Below are 16,684 nucleotides of genomic sequence, written 5' to 3' on the forward strand. Positions count from 1 at the left end.
TGTACATACATATGTTTTTACGTTTAATTATTAATAATTCTATCGATAACAAAACAATATAAGTGGAATATTTAAAATTTCAAATTATAGAATTGTATATTAACTACAGCTATTAACTATAATTTTTATTATTATTAATCTCACTATTTAAAACAATATATCAAGTATTGTCACATCGAATGATCTTTACGATAGAAGCTGTAGAAGATTAAATGTACGCTACGAATATAGGTCGATTCGTGCGGATAAACGCATCGTGTGGGTTTTAAAAGAATGTCGGCGACCGGAGAATCAGTAGTAATCTAGTAGTTTGTCAGACCGTAGTACTTAACGAGTATTCAAGCCCTAGTGTGCTCTACTTGTCTATCTATTTCCACACTTATATGTTATCGTGCGGTAATGAGACGAATCGTTTCCTAATTCTCACACATAATGTCACATATAACGCGCGATCTCCCTTTCGTTCGCGATGTGAATTCTGCTTACGACAATTACGACAGAACCGTTCGTCATTATCCAGCATTGACACACATTAATTGACCAATCTAGTATATGTTCGACGTATTCGAGCGTATTCTGAGGTATGTAAATATCCTTCGATACGAATGTTTCTAAACGTCTGATGATTAAGCGACTGCATTTCTTTATTTAGAAAAACCTAGCAAATTTCACTTTAGTATATCTTGGAAGAATCTAAAGAAGATATACGCTATTTTTTTTATTAACATATATTAACATATTGATAACATTTTTTCATACTTTTTTTCTTAAACTACTACTTAGTTTTTGCGACTTTTCAAGTCAGTCAAAACATCATATGTTATTCTCTGATAAAGGACACTACTTTATGAATAATTACAAGTTACAACAGACATTGTATAGTGATAGAAATTCAGATATTGTGGGATATTTTCATTCGACGAATATCTAAAAATATATACATCACATGAAGAGATCGGAAGCTGGATTGTTGATACTTGAGTGTAGATATTTGAGTACACATCGTTGTAATCCCGTGGACTGATTGATGAAAAATGGCCGGAAATAGAAATTAAGCATTTTGAAAAATCGTCGTGATAGAGAATCGTTAGAATCTTGTGCGCGACTACCGCGGTTTCCTTCACCCTTTTCCTTCCCTTCTTTCCCTCCTCCCCGCGGGGTCGTGTGCGCGATATAGTTTATAGCGATCGTTGTTTAGACAAAGAGAAAGACGTATATGTATCTATATAATAAACACATTAAAAAATACATATATATATATATATATATAGTGTAGTTACATATACACTATATATATATTTTATACATATATTGCATCCAAGTTGCCACCGCAGCCATAGGTAGCAACTCGGACCTCGTTAACACTTGTTGAAACGACTTCCTCCACTGCGAGGAATTTCTCTTCTGCAAGTTTGCGAAAAAAAATGACGTCGGCGACTTGGGTAAAATCTTCCCTTCTCCCTTTCCTCGTCCCCTTGTTGGCGATCATGCCTGCCCAAGAGCCATATGGGCCGGCATCCGCTGATATAATTGCACACGTAGAAGAAAATATTGCACCGCTTTTAATTACGATAATTGTTACGCAGCACTCTCTTATTATAACTTATGCTTTGGTAATATATATTTATTAATTGATTAGTATATTTAGTATATTTATTAATTGATTGATTATTAACATGTACATATTATCGATAGCGAGAGAAATAGAAATTTATTATTTTTATTTAACGTGTAAAGTTAGGAATAATTATATATTTCTTTATTCTGCTTGAATTATACATAGGTGAGAAAATTAATTATCTCCTAATTAATAAGAATGATTTTGTTCGCTCTTATACAAAGACGACAGCCATGACTGCTTGGGGCATTATAATATAATAAAATAAATATATTAATTGTATATAAGTTTACATTAAAGTTATTAAAGAGACGTGTATTTATTACGAAGAAGCAAGGAGAAATCTTTCGAATAATGGCAAAATGATGAAGAAGTGGAAGAGTCCTTCGCGAGATCTCTTATCTATATATGTGTATGTATTTTTTATTTGCAGAATTCTTCTACTACATAGATTGCCATTTTGCGTGCGCGTTGTTTCTCGAAGTTGAGCGGTGCAAAATTGATTTTGACGTGTGTATTTCCTTCCTACGCTACATGTCGCAATCGCCTGGAGCCGCGGCTTGGAGCTCGACCCTAATTAGCGATAATTCGCTGCGGCGACGTAGCGTTACGCATGTAAGGATGATTTTGTCGAATAAAATTTCGTTCTCTAAAAAACTGCGTAGTTCAATTGTGTCATTCTTTTGCGAGCTTCAACACTTTATGAAAAACATAACATCGAATATATTTATATTTGTGATATAAATCATTCTTTTATATCGAGGAACCAAGGAGAAGTTTCAGAGATATATATTGCATTGGGTAAACTTGGCAAATGTCAAATGTGAAATAAAAAAGCATTTATTTTATAATATGCTTTAAGTTCGAATAAAGCATTTAGTTTATTTTGATTATTCCTCTGATCAGAAATAAAATAGATAGATAGAAAAGCAAAAGATTTTTAAATTGCAAAGCAAACGTTTTTATCATTTCTAAATTTTATTCTAAATATTGTTTATTTTTCTACCTAGAAAGAAATAGAAATACTTTCTCTATTATTTGCTTGTGTTTTAAAAAGAGTGTGAACTGCTTTTTGGTTCTCTCTCTTCCTATTTCTTATCATATGTTCTCTTGTCGTAATAAACGTGTTTCCGCCGAAGTGTGCGAACACTTTAAGACGCCCACGCCATGTTTACTCAATTTTATAATCACGCGACTCGTCTGCGCCGTGTATTAAGTGAAATTATCTCGTAACGATGAGCCGTCACTAATTAATAAAATGCTGTCGGTGCTATTTCTATTAATTTACAGTCGCAGATTATTTTCGCACTATTCGTAGCCACTTCTTCCGTACGAAACGAAATGAAAAAAGCAATTATTTAATTCCTTTCTTAATTTTTTTCCTTAAAAATTTGTGCTTGTTGCACATATTAGATCTTTAATTAAATTTTTTGTAATTTGTAAAAATTGAGTTTAAAGTAAAGTATATTTAAATTTAAATAGCAAGAAAAATTTATTAGTATCTTCAAAGTTTAATTAAATATTCTTTTACTTTAAATCGTTTATGATTCTTAAACAATTGATGACAGATCTAAATAACAATATGATCATTATATAATCTCAAATGTAGGTGTATATTATATATATATACGATAATGCAATTGTTTCGAAATAGGATTATTACATGATTAATAATAATATTTTTTAATAATTATTAATAATTTATTAATAATGATATCAAATATTAAATATTTCAAGCTTTTTTTAGTACTCATTTTATGAATTATCACACGTCTATTATTTTTTCTTACAGCGCGCATGTTCTTTATGTTTCAAATATATAAAAATCGTATTTGATTTTACAGTTATCTACAGCTGCTAACACTTGCGTTTTACTTTTATGTGGAATGTTAATTTTTTATTGATAGCAAAATGATTTCAATCAAAATTTAAAAGTCGCAAAAAATCTACGCAAAATTTGCTATTATTAAAAAACAAAAATATTTTCTCTAATTCTATAATTAGTCGATAAATATCCCGCTAACCAATTTCAATAAATTTCACCTTCACATTTGCTCACATTCGGCAACATGGCGCCTGCTACGGAAGGTCTCACGGATTTGCAGAGGGAAATTTTTACAAAAATCAGCCAGAATGAAGTGTCCGAGCTGAAGGCATTATTTGCGCAGAATAAAATCAAGATAGATTTTGTGGATGAGAATGGCATGAGCCCGCTCCAGCATGCATGTTATAAGGGAAACAAGGAAGTTGTACAGATGCTCCTGGACCAGGTAAGGTTATGTCCTGCTGTTGATTGCATGAATGATAAGTGTCTTGTGTCAATAAAGTTTCGTGATACGTAGTAATTTACCACTTTGCGTTAAAGTGTATTCTCCTAACGATATACATGATTCTCCCTCGATAGTTTCCTTATGTTTGAACTTACTAAAGTTAAATTCAATCACATGCATATTCATAAGTGTTGTCCAAAAATAATGTGACAAAATGACAATTATTTACAGGGTGCAGATGTAAATGCCTGTCAACACGAACATGCATATACTGCTCTTCATTTTGCTGCTTTAAGTGGTAATGCTGAACTGTGTCACCTTTTGATGTCACATGGAGCACGTTTGACAGCGACAAACAGTGTGGGCAGAACAGCAGCTCAGATGGCAGCATTTGTGGGAAATCACAATTGTGTAGCGACTATCAATAACTTTATTCCAAAAGCTGATATAGATTATTTTATTAAACCACAGGGCTTGCAGACTGAACCCATGCTACCGCCGCATTTAGCAGATTGTTTCCATGAATTCATAATGCAAGTCAATGTAAATCCTGTACGTGTATGTATGAATTTACAGAGACTTCCTGCTCTTCTGGAAAATGCGGCAAAAGTAAGTAAGATGCAATGGGGAAGGGAAAAGAATATAATAAAATATTAAATTCAACGAATATTTTATCTTTTTGACGTATTAAAATATTTTTTTTGGTGTATACAGAAATTAATGTTTACTTTATTATCTTTTTAGATACAAAAAGTATTAGAATCTATGCGCTACAGGGAAATGACACGAGGTGCTGAAACAAATGAAGTGATGGCTTTCAAGTATCACTACCTTAGTTGCATTGTGGCCGAAGTGTTAAAATGTCAAAAGCGACAAGAAGCTATGAAGGCAGAGAAAAGCGGAAATGAGGAGAGTGAAGAAAAGAAATCTGACACTGTAGAACTTTTGGTTCGAAGATTCCTCAAGTGCAGTAAAAGTGACGGTCTACCAGAGTACCAAGAAGCATTTTTGAGAGAGGCTGTAAGAGAGTTTCCGTTTAGAGAAAGTACAATTTTTCGCCAAATGGTCGCCACGTTGGCTGGCACAGATCCGCCGTCCGCCGTTTCTGTAGTTTCCGCTGCGATAAATGGGCAACGAGGCTTTTCCGATAATGCTCAGACTTGTGTAACTTGCGGCGAAGATAAAGCTACCAAAAAGTGTAGCAAATGTAAAGCAGTGCAATATTGTGACAGGGAATGTCAAAGATTGCATTGGTTCATGCACAAAAAGGCATGCGCTAGATTGGATCCATCTTTAGCTAATAGCGGAAAGGTCACGGATATAAATAAAGAACAGATTACCAATGCTGTCAGTTCTAGATTGCAGAATCTGACTGTTAAATAAATATGTACAGATTTAATATTAGCAGTTGAAACTGTTTCTATCTGAAACGCATTATATTTCGATTAAAATGTTTATTTTTTCCTGTATATAGTACTCTACTAGAATTGTTATTCTATATAAAATTTTTTCATTCTGTATAGAATTGATGGATCTTCATATAATTGTGCCCATCATACCTATTTTTATGCAAATCATCAAAATTGCATAAGCATTTTTTTAGTTACGCATTTATGTTGACAACTTTTTGAATATCTATTCTTATTATTTTATTATTTGTAATATTATAATAAGTAATAAAACTGAATCAGATTATAAGTTTTTAGTCATGCACACACACATACACCCAAAGATATTCTGTTCAAGAGAAATATAAATGCAAATTTGAGTTGTGCTGGATTTTTTTAACTGACTGGCCTTTACGTGATTATATATATACTTCCTTGTATTCCTGACAGTAATAACTGTGGCCAAACATAAGTTGTAATATGAAGATAAGGATAAAGATTACACATATAACATAATGTGACCAAATATTCTTTTATAATATATAAATATATTCACACATTTATATATTAAATTTGCAACTTGCAAAAGATATATGCATAAAAATAATCTAAATGGCACAAAAAAGGTAAAAAAAAATTTTAAGACATCTTTAAGTCATCTTTTAGATATCTTTTGGACATGTGTGCTGTCTGCGAAATGTTTATACAAGAATATTTTGTTGTATTATATTGCCACATAATATAAATCAACACTTATTCTTATCATTTATCTATGTGTGCTCAGTTAAACATCTGTTTGTAATATTTTAAAGCTGTGTTTCAAAAAAGCTTATTGTGATGATTTATTGTGATTTATCATTGCTGAAATAAAGCATGTTTGCTTGTGATTGATGTAATAGGAGTTGTACATCCTGTCATATATTCCATCGCTAATTTTTATTGTATCGATAATTACTATATAATTTTCACTTTGCTATTTGCGTCATGAAAATGGTTAATAAAATTCAAAGAAATGATGTACGAATTATGGTTGAATCTAATGTTATTCTCTTCAATCGCATCAAAACATGAAATTTATATTGTTGATCAAATATTTTATTTGTACTTACTTTGCTCTCCATAATTGAAAATTATTTGTTCAGTTACAGTTTTCATTATCGCTTGAGCATCATCAATTGTAAAGATATACGTATATTATGTGGACATTCCTAGAAAGGTTTTCTTTATATAAATGACATGTTTTTTATATTTAACTTTGACAATTTTCATCACTTTGCTCCAAGATTCAAATTGGCGGGACTTTCTCTCTGCAGCGAGTTGACGAATATCTAGGAGATTTAAAACTTTCACTTCAAACATATCGGATCTGATCACTGCGTTTCGCGTTACGCAAATATTGCGACAGTCATTTTCGGTGGTACATACATATATATCATATCCGTAATAAGCGATCTTTTTCATAAGTATTATTTTAGCGAATTTTATTAAAATTTTCGTGAATTGTTTAATGCGTGATTTAATGTATACATATATTTGCTATTTGGTCCTCGAGCTTACCTATTATTATTTTGTTTATGTTTATTGAACCCTCTTCTTTATTTAAAAATCTCTTAAAACATTTGAAATAGATTATAAAACGTATTAATTTTACTGATGAAAATAAATACGGATTATATAAAGAAAATGACTGGTTATTATAAATGTGAAATAAAGTGTGTACTACCGAAAACCACTGTCGCAATATATATTTACATAATGCGGGACTTTACTAATGAAATGAAAAGACTTTCATTTTAAACTACTTCTGCAATTCAGAAAGTGTTGACTGATCCTCATTTCCATAGAGAAAATTTTGACTTTAAAACAAACAAAGAATATGTTTTCAAATCTTGAGTTCATTCTATTCTAGAAACTACTTACTATTTTGCTTCTAAATAATAATATGATTATAATATTAAAATAATATAAATTATTTTACAAAACAGTTATAATTATATTTATCATCAAAATTATGATACTTTAATTTCTCGCTTTAAAGAAATGTAATATCATGTCAAATCATTACTTGATTTAATAAACTTTCTCTTTTTATGAAATTATAAACTAACATAAATTTCTTGATTGCAATGCAGTTGAAATAAGAAGGTCATTTTTTCGATAATATGTAAGGCACTGATTTTGTAAACGATTACAAATTTCATAAAATATGTATGTATAACGATCCGCTGATGTCACAACTAGTAAATGTCTTTTCAATTACAAATTTTAAAACCAATTCAAAGTTATATTTTTTAAGAAAATATCAGAGGAATTAGAAGTTCCATCATTTGTTATAGATTTTTAATATGTATTAGATATTTTGATGCAATCGAGACTTTTAAATATCTTTCTTTAAACAAATAAAACTATTATTTATTTTTATATATTTTTAGGTAAATTCACATATAAAAATCTTACTTTTCGATTTTAAGTACAATATCGTATACAATATTTACAATATCATATTAATTTTTTTAAATATTGCACATATACATGCAAAACAGTTAGAAATCTATAAGTTAAATAGATGCAATATGATACCGTTATCACTTGCTATTGCGTACTTGATATATTGAATTGATTTTATGGCAAGAGGACGTGACAAGTATTGAATATTTCTTGGCAATATATATCGCAGAAAAGATGTCATCTTCGATACTTCCGCTATACACGGTGTTACTCAATTATGGAACTAATAACTGATACCATTTCTTTCATGCGATTCGGAGCTTTGAATAGCAAAGTTATCTTTACTTTCAAAATGAAATTTAGACTATAGAGATATCGTTTCGTCTACACATTTCTAACACATCAGAAACCGGATACGCGTTGTTACGTGGTTATATCACTACCCCCTCCCCCCCCCATTGTCCTTCATGTGCTTCTACTCACGTGTATTTAACATGTACGGAATAAATTTTTGGTGCTATTTCGAAATTCATTACGAAATTTCACTATAATTTGCTTCATGTATCAAACAAGCTATACAATCTATAATTTATTATATATAATAATTGCGTATATAAAATATATGTGTGTGTGTGTGTGTGTACTTTTATATGATCATCACATCCCTGATGAAAATGAATATCGGAGAGTAAGTCGAATGTAAAGAAAGTTTCGTTGTTTCAATTTATGCCTCTTAGGAGCTTTGTTTGCACTTTTGTCATTCTTTCCTTACATTCGATTTACGCTCCGATATTCATTTTCGCTACGGACGACTTGATAAGTGATTAAACTACTAGTTGCTCGATAAATAAAATCCATAATGAAGTTCTATGGTAATTGCTATATGGTAATTGCTATATTGCTATATGCTATAACCGATGTTTTATCTTCAACTATATGCGTGAATTGTATGCGAACTTGCGGGGCATGTTCCAAATTAAGAAATGAAGGTGTATGTGCTCACGAGGACATGTAAATTTATCATTCCGCTTTCGGAAGGAAAGGAAACACGGTGAGAAACATTCGATCGGATTTAACTTTTCGTTTAACTTTCACTTAACGTTTTATATATCCTAGTAGATATAAATATTTTATTATGTGTAAAATGTATTTTAAAAATTCTTTGTTAAAGAGAAATGACATAATTTAAAATTCTTCACTTTATATTTTTCAGTTATTTTTTCGTAAATTTGTTTATTCGTATGTATTATATAACACATATATAATATAATATAAATAAACAAATTTTAGATAAAATAATTGAAAAATAAAATGAGGGAAATTTGAAAACATTTTATACTATTTTATTTATTTTTATTTATATTTACAATAAAAATCATCTATAATCTGAAATTATATTTATTTAGATTGATATATTAAAATTTATTCAGTCTCTTTATGTCATATTTCATTTAGAAGAGAACTATTGTAGCGATTATTATTTCGCCTTTCTATCCTATTACGAAATCTATCGTATTGACTATATGTATTATACGTAGTTTCTATATATGAATCAATCTTGCGAAATATTTCAGGGTCAAGTTTTCGGTTAATTATACTACTAGCAAGAGATATCAGGTTTTTTAACCGATTTGCATATATGCAAAAGAGTTCCACGTGATTGTTTTCTTTTCTTGAATGAAAATGTACAGAATATCCCAAAGTTCCTATCGTATGATATATGTATTGATATAGTATATCCCATGCATCTAAAAAAAAATTTAAATTTCTTCGCACTCGAGTTTAATTGCAAAATTTTTTTAGCGAGCAAACATCTGATTTCTATCCATTTTTAAGGTATACAAAACGCATCTGTAAAAGCATGTGTAAAAAAAACACGTGTCTGATAAAAACAAAAAACCTAATATTATAAACATGACTAATAGACGCGCGATATTCGTCTGAATATGAATATTTATATTCTCCTTATACAATTTTAGATTATTTTACACGCAAATTGAAACAGGAACTGTCATATTGAGAGAAAACAAGGTCAAAAGTTCGAAGACCTCTTACATGTGCATTTTTATGCGAGAAGAGACAATTTCCATTTGATAACGAATAGAGTTGTCAACGCTTACAGAAGAATAATCCGATACTACTGACCAAAATACTTCTAGTCATCCGATGACGCGGTATCGACAGGTGGGGAAGATTCAAGGAAGGGAGACCTTTAGAGCGAAAGAGCGAGAGAAAGAAAGAAAGAGACAAAGAATGGAGGAACAAAACGGTAACCCGGGTGGCAAAATCACCGCGGATCGACCATCAGCAGGCGTCGATCATCAGTTCTCGAAACGTACGCGTCGCGAAAAGACATCCCCAAAATGCGCGCGCTCGTGCCTGTGACAATCTTCGCCGCGATCCTGGTGACATGGGGTTGCGCTCATATAATTACCTGGAGGGAGGTGCGACGAGAAGGGCCGATTCGCGATGCTATCGAGAGCGGCGCCGCCGCCGAGTACAACAAGGACGATTGCATCTGGAGGCGAGGAAACGACCGGGATGTCTGTCCCGATCCGGACGTACAAGTATATCTTTACACGCCTGGTCGATCACGAGTGATCCTGGATCCCTTGGAACAGTCTGATTGGCTGCGTCAGGATTATGAGCCCACCAGAGACAATGTGATCCTTATTCACGGATACGCAGGTGAATCTGCGCTTTCATTCAGAATATTATGGAGAAACATTCCGGAGAAAGAAGAGACATTTGAATATTTAACATAGAATATTGAAATTATTAAAAAATTGTTGAGTAAATATTTTTGGAAAAATAACATTGGCTTGAATTGATGAAGGAGAAAAATGTTGCTATTTAATTAGAATTGTTTTATAATTTATCTTATTTAATCGATTAAAAATTCTTTGATTTTCAAATACAATGACGAAAGCAATATACGGTCCGGATGATAGCAAAATGCAATAAAAAAGAAAGGCTAAAATGTATAAAAAAGAAAGGCTTTTCATCGGGGGATTTTTCATGTATGCGGTTTTTATTGCGTCTTTTTTCTGATGAGGAAGTGAGCGTTGGCCTTTTTTCAGAAAATGTAGCTTATGGTCAGACATTAGTTTTTCAACATGATAATTATGAAACGAGCGATAAGAGCCTAAAAACGCGGATGGTAATGCGTAATTTTTTTTTTTCAAACATTAATTGTTCTCGAAAAAAATTTTTTTTTAAGACGTGCACAAGGCATTTATACATATATTTTACTTGGTGTATATGCCAAGTTATAGATTCTCTTGGTTTGAGACTTCTATAACACCCTCTTTACCCCCCTGAAGAGATGTAGACAGGAAAAATATCGGGGTGAAGTAGCTGAATCGGGAATCGAATCCGAGTCTTTCGCTTGCCGGGCGACTGCTCTTACCACTGAGCTAATTGTTATACTTTTTAATTCAGGTGGTGATGATACGTTGCCGATCACGATTCTACGCGACGCTTACCTGAGAAATGGCAGCTACAACGTCTTCCTGGTCGATTGGGGTGCGTTATGCGCACGACCGTGTTATCCGGCTGCAGTGGCGAATATACGATCGGTAGCGAAGTGTCTCGCCGGCACTCTGACGATCTTGAGGAACCTTGGCTTGCAGATCGCAAAGACCACCTGCATCGGGCATTCCTTAGGCGCTCACGTCTGCGGTATCATGGCCAATTATCTGCTCTTCAGAATGTACAGGTGAATACTGTTTCGTCTTGCTTCTAATTTAATAATTAAATAATTTAATATAATTTTAATATAATATTAATATAATTTAATATAATTTGTCAATGTTTTATTTAACTGCATAATTTGATAATTGTAGTTCGATCTTGTTTAGAAAGACGAAGAGAGTATGCAAAAAATATCAAACGCATTAATATTTATATGAAGACAAAAAAGAGATAATTAAATATTTATTTCGTGTAAAATCAAGATTCGTTTGTGTTGAAAGATAGATTGTGCTCTCTATGAAAAATGTCAATATTTCTTTTTATTATGTTAATCGAATGAAAAACATGTTAATCGAATGAAAAATCTTCATCTTATTGCAATGTATTGACCTGTCAACACTTTTTTACTTGTATTCTCTTTACAATTCACTTCTCAATACTGTATAAACACAGTGCTCCCCAATTGCAAATGTAATCTTATCAAATCAATCTTGAAAAAGATAACTCAAACGCATAAATTTAATTTAATAATTACTTAATAGTCGGAATAAAAAAATGTCTATGTATGTAAAAATGTGTGAAAAAACGAATGAAATATATACTGCATGTAGGATAATCGGCTTGGATCCCGCTCGTCCGCTTCTCCGACCAGGCTTGATGAACCGTTTGGATGCCGGTGACGCTGACTTCGTCGAGGTGATACACACCAACGCCGGATATTACGGCGAGGTCGGTCGCGTCGGTCACGTGGACTTTTGTGTCAACGGCGGCAAGGTGCAACCCTTCTGCGAGGACAGGGAGATGTTCAATTTGTGCAGTCACGTGTGGTCCGTTTGCTTTATGGCGCAAAGCATAGAGGACGATGGGTCGAGTATGATGGCCGAGTCCTGCTCCAGAAGATGCCCCTCGGGTCCAAGGACCACCGCCAGGGCGGGAGAATACGTAAAAATGGGGCAACACACTCCAGTCAACATTAGAGGATCCTTCTGCTTCAACGAAATTAATCCGCCATATTGTCCGAAATATTGGAAGGGTCGCGGTGATGAGAGATGCTGCGTACCTGAATTATCGAGTAACGAAGAAATAGAAGAGAACGACGTAAAGTACGATAATATGACGGAACGTGCTAAATTTACGAAACGATTGCACTTTGAGCTTGACTTAAGACGGCCAAGATATGTTAAGTAAGAACAATTATTAAAAAGTATTAAATTATAACATAATATTATAATTAAAGTTATATATATATATATATATATATATATATATATATATATATTACTATTATTATGTTATATAAATTTAATTACATTCTAATTAAGATTATATTATTATTGATCATATTCAATTTGTTGACAGATAAATTAATGTATATAGAATCGTAGTCTCTCAATTTATATCAATAAAAATACACATATACATATATATATATATATATATATATATATATATATATATATATATGACAATTGACATAAAACAAACAAAATTTTGTAAATATTATTTAGAAAATATATTTATATGTATTTTATATTTACTGTATAATACAAAATAATATCTTACATGTGATTTGTGTCGATACATGAATGAGATGTTCGATGGACAATGATGCTTATGTACGTGCTTACGTAAATTAAGAGCTTACGGTATCGGGTGGCGTGCACCACAAAATGATCTGGGAATGCCGGAGTCACCGATTACATATTCAGATTACGTAGTACGTCGTGTTCCGGAAAAATCTTAAGTTTACAATATATCCGGCGATCCATACCGTTATATGCTCCACTAACATAATGTCGGCAAACAGTCATGACAATAACGAACGATCGAGTGAAGGTCTCGATATATTTCGTATACTATTGGAATTTCCTTAAACAAAATTTTTGCGTCTATTCTGTCAAAATTTTCTTGCAAGTTTAATTAACTGGGAGCTGCCAAAGTATTCTTATTTTCAAAATTTCAAATAACACTAAAATTTTCAAAATTTCAAATAACACTAAGAATTCTTACATTATTTCTAAGATACATTATTTATTAAAAGAATATATTATAGTAATAATTTTAAAATTAATTTTAAATTTTTCAATTAATAATTTTATAATTAATAAAGTTAAAAATAACTAATTTTCTATACCGAAATAATAAATATATATGTGCGTGGGTATTGAAAAAGAGAAATCTTAATTGATAATGAAGTTCCACTTCCAGTACCATTTCATTTTCTAATTCTTATGTAAAATATATGAGACCTAATTCTCGGCACTTCATTTGAGTAGTCGAAATTTTGTGTCCCAATCAATCGAGACGATGTCGAGTAATTGCGACTTGAGTCCGGCGCCCCGCAAGTGTCTCGAGGTTCGTGAGTCAACGAAATCATTAGGATAGGCGACAAACAGGCGAGACGTCTCCTCGACATCTTGCACTCATGCTGTGTCACAGATAGCATGTTTCAAGATTAATGTGACAGACATGGGAGGTTGTTTAGTAAAGATACGCAAAGTATTATAATAGTTATAACTTGTTATCTTACTTAGAAGGAAAAACCCTAAAAAGATACTCGAATGCTTATGCAAAACAAAAATTTAAGAAAATCGCTTAAACAGGAACAAAATATATATATACATATTAAATAAAAAAAACGATGAAGTGAAAAACAAATTCCACGAAGATACAAATAATAAATATCTAATAAAATGTTAATTACAATTAACGCATATCTAATAGAATTACATTTTTTTTTCTAAGAAAAATTACATTTAAAGAAATAGAGTAGAATATTTGTCTAAAGAAGTTTTTAAAAATCCAATAAGTAATAATGTTTTAAAAATTCATTTAATTAACAATAACAAATTAAATGACATAAATATATAAAAATTAAATGACATAAATATATAAAATAATTATGTTTCGCGATAAAAGTTTATATAATATAACTAGGCCATTTTTTAAAGCAGAAAAATGAGAATATTTTAAATAAATATGAGACCAGAAAGAGAAAGAGTTGAAAATTTGATAAAAATGATTTTATTTAATGATAATTATATGCAAAATATATATAGAAGATTTTTGAAAGGACTTTGATATATTCGAGTATCGATTTTTTAAGAATGGACAAAATATCAAACAAATAATACAACAAGTATGTTCGTTTGCTGTATTCAAATCCGATCAAAAACATTAGATCTTATTCGATTTGCCACCTCTTGCAAGGCAATGATTAATTACGGATTTAACGATTTTTATACTGCAGATCTCTTATGTCAGAAAAACTAATTAAAAGGCATGTACTGCAGGTATACGTAGATGAATTATCTTCTACAAAAAGATACAATCTAAAGCTGATGAATAAATCAAACCATGTAAGATATTTGATATCGCAGTTTACTTAAGCCATTGGAAAAAAAGGATATTAAATATAAATGCTATAGGTAGATAAGCATAGATAATCTAATTATAAAAAATAATCTTGCGTCTAATCATATATACAGAGTATACATTTCTTTGGTAATCTCTTAAGAAAATATTAAATTGTAATATATATAATTATAATGATAACATATGTATGATGCGATAAAATGAGACAGCTAAATATACGTAGATAGTTAAATATATTGAGCGAACGAACAACGAATGAGCAGCAGGTATAAATTTTTCAAAGTTAAAGATTTTTCGATATTATTTAACCGTATGCGCGAATATTTTAAACACAACAAATAAACAAAGAGTAATCAACTCACATAGCATCTATATATATGTTCAAAAAACATCCTAAAGATGTTCAATCATCCAAAAATGTCTTCGAGATATTTTCTAATGATGTTTTTGGATATGCATACTATGTGAGAAGATAATATAGATAATATGCATTCCAATATGCAATTGATTTCAATAACATCACGAGAACTGAAACAACATATTTATTTACATATATTTAATTATTTACATTCGGAACAATATTATGAAAAAATTCTTCTGTCTGTACAAATCATAATTTCCCAAATCGGAACATCGGACATTCATATTGATAACATCTCGTTAAGTTTTTTTGCACATTCACATTCATTCGTTGTTCATATCTTTATTTAATATATATGTCTATAACAAACCATGGCAATCAACACAATATCTTTCTTTGATGAATTTTAAAAGAACTTTAAAAAGAAAATGATTTTTTTATGTCTTAAATCTCTCTTATAAATATAAGATCACAAATTTTTTAATCTTCAAAATCGTTAGAATTTCTTAATAATAATTAGAAATCATTAAAATTACAATAATTCATAAAATTATTTTACAAAAATTGATAAATTATATTCGTATTATCATCATTATTGTGTCAATTGAAAGTAAATCTTAAATCCTAAATCCTAATTATATTGATATGATGAAATTTATTTTATTAATAACTAATTAATATAATATATTAATAATTAATAAATCTTAGTAATGATACGTAGGAACTATATGGACACATATGTGTATATATACTTTAATTTGTGTATATATACTAACATTGCTATAACTTTCAGAATAAAAATTATTATATCTTAATTATATAAGTAAAGTACAACTGATCGACAACATTGCGAGAAAAACAATGTTTATCTGTATAAATCACAAAGTGGACAAATGTTTAATTAACCGTACAGCACAGAATTTTATTGCAACAATATTATTAATATTATTGTAACATTGCAGCAACATTGCAATATTACCATAATATTATTGCAATGTTCTGTACTGTAAGGATATTTACATTTCGCATGCAACAATATTGCGAGAAAAATTATTTGTCCAAATCATAATTTTATGAATCAAAGAATATTGGACAGTATATTAATAACATCTCGCTAAGTTTTGTTACGCGATGAATGATGCATGCATAGATCGGAAATAATAAGGTAAGAGAAAAATCAAATCATAGGTCGCTGATAACAATAGTATGATGGCACTATCGGCATCGTTGACACCATTACAGAATAAGTATCTATTTACATACGCAACAACATTGTGAAAAAATTCCTCTATTCGTGCACGTCATTATTTTCTGAATCGAAACATAGGACATTCATATTGATAAATATCTCAAATTTTGTTGTGCAATGAATAGTATGTAAAGATAAATAATAACGTAAAGTAAGGGAAAAGTTTCCCTCAAATCGTAGGTCACCGGTAACGATAGTATTGGTGGTGCCGTAGTCATAATACAATCATAATATAATCTTTGGCTTATGATTTATATAAAATAGTTTAATTATTCTAATTAT

General features: G+C 30.8%; 2 protein-coding genes across 2 annotated transcripts; both read left to right on the forward strand.

Annotated features, from left to right (window-relative positions):
• Positions 1-3,671: 3,671 nt before the first annotated feature.
• Positions 3,672-6,167, forward strand: LOC105253036 (ankyrin repeat and MYND domain-containing protein 2). Its single transcript, XM_011260789.3, has 3 exons — positions 3,672-3,888; positions 4,120-4,497; positions 4,633-6,167. Exons 1-3 carry the CDS (start codon positions 3,688-3,690, stop codon positions 5,269-5,271), a joined length of 1,218 nt encoding a protein of 405 aa, XP_011259091.1. The 5' UTR covers positions 3,672-3,687; the 3' UTR covers positions 5,272-6,167.
• A 3,552-nt stretch (positions 6,168-9,719) lies between these two features.
• Positions 9,720-12,614, forward strand: LOC105253041 (phospholipase A1). The gene is made up of 3 exons (XM_011260803.3): positions 9,720-10,412; positions 11,166-11,442; positions 12,029-12,614. The coding sequence occupies exons 1-3, from the start codon at positions 10,088-10,090 to the stop codon at positions 12,603-12,605; spliced, it is 1,179 nt and encodes a 392-aa protein (XP_011259105.1). The 5' UTR covers positions 9,720-10,087; the 3' UTR covers positions 12,606-12,614.
• The last annotated feature ends 4,070 nt before the right edge of the window (positions 12,615-16,684 follow it).

The sequence above is a fragment of the Camponotus floridanus genome, unplaced genomic scaffold, assembly GCF_003227725.1.
Source record: "Camponotus floridanus strain SB8 unplaced genomic scaffold, Cflo_v7.5 scaffold22, whole genome shotgun sequence".
Classification (NCBI taxonomy): Eukaryota; Metazoa; Arthropoda; class Insecta; order Hymenoptera; family Formicidae; genus Camponotus; species Camponotus floridanus.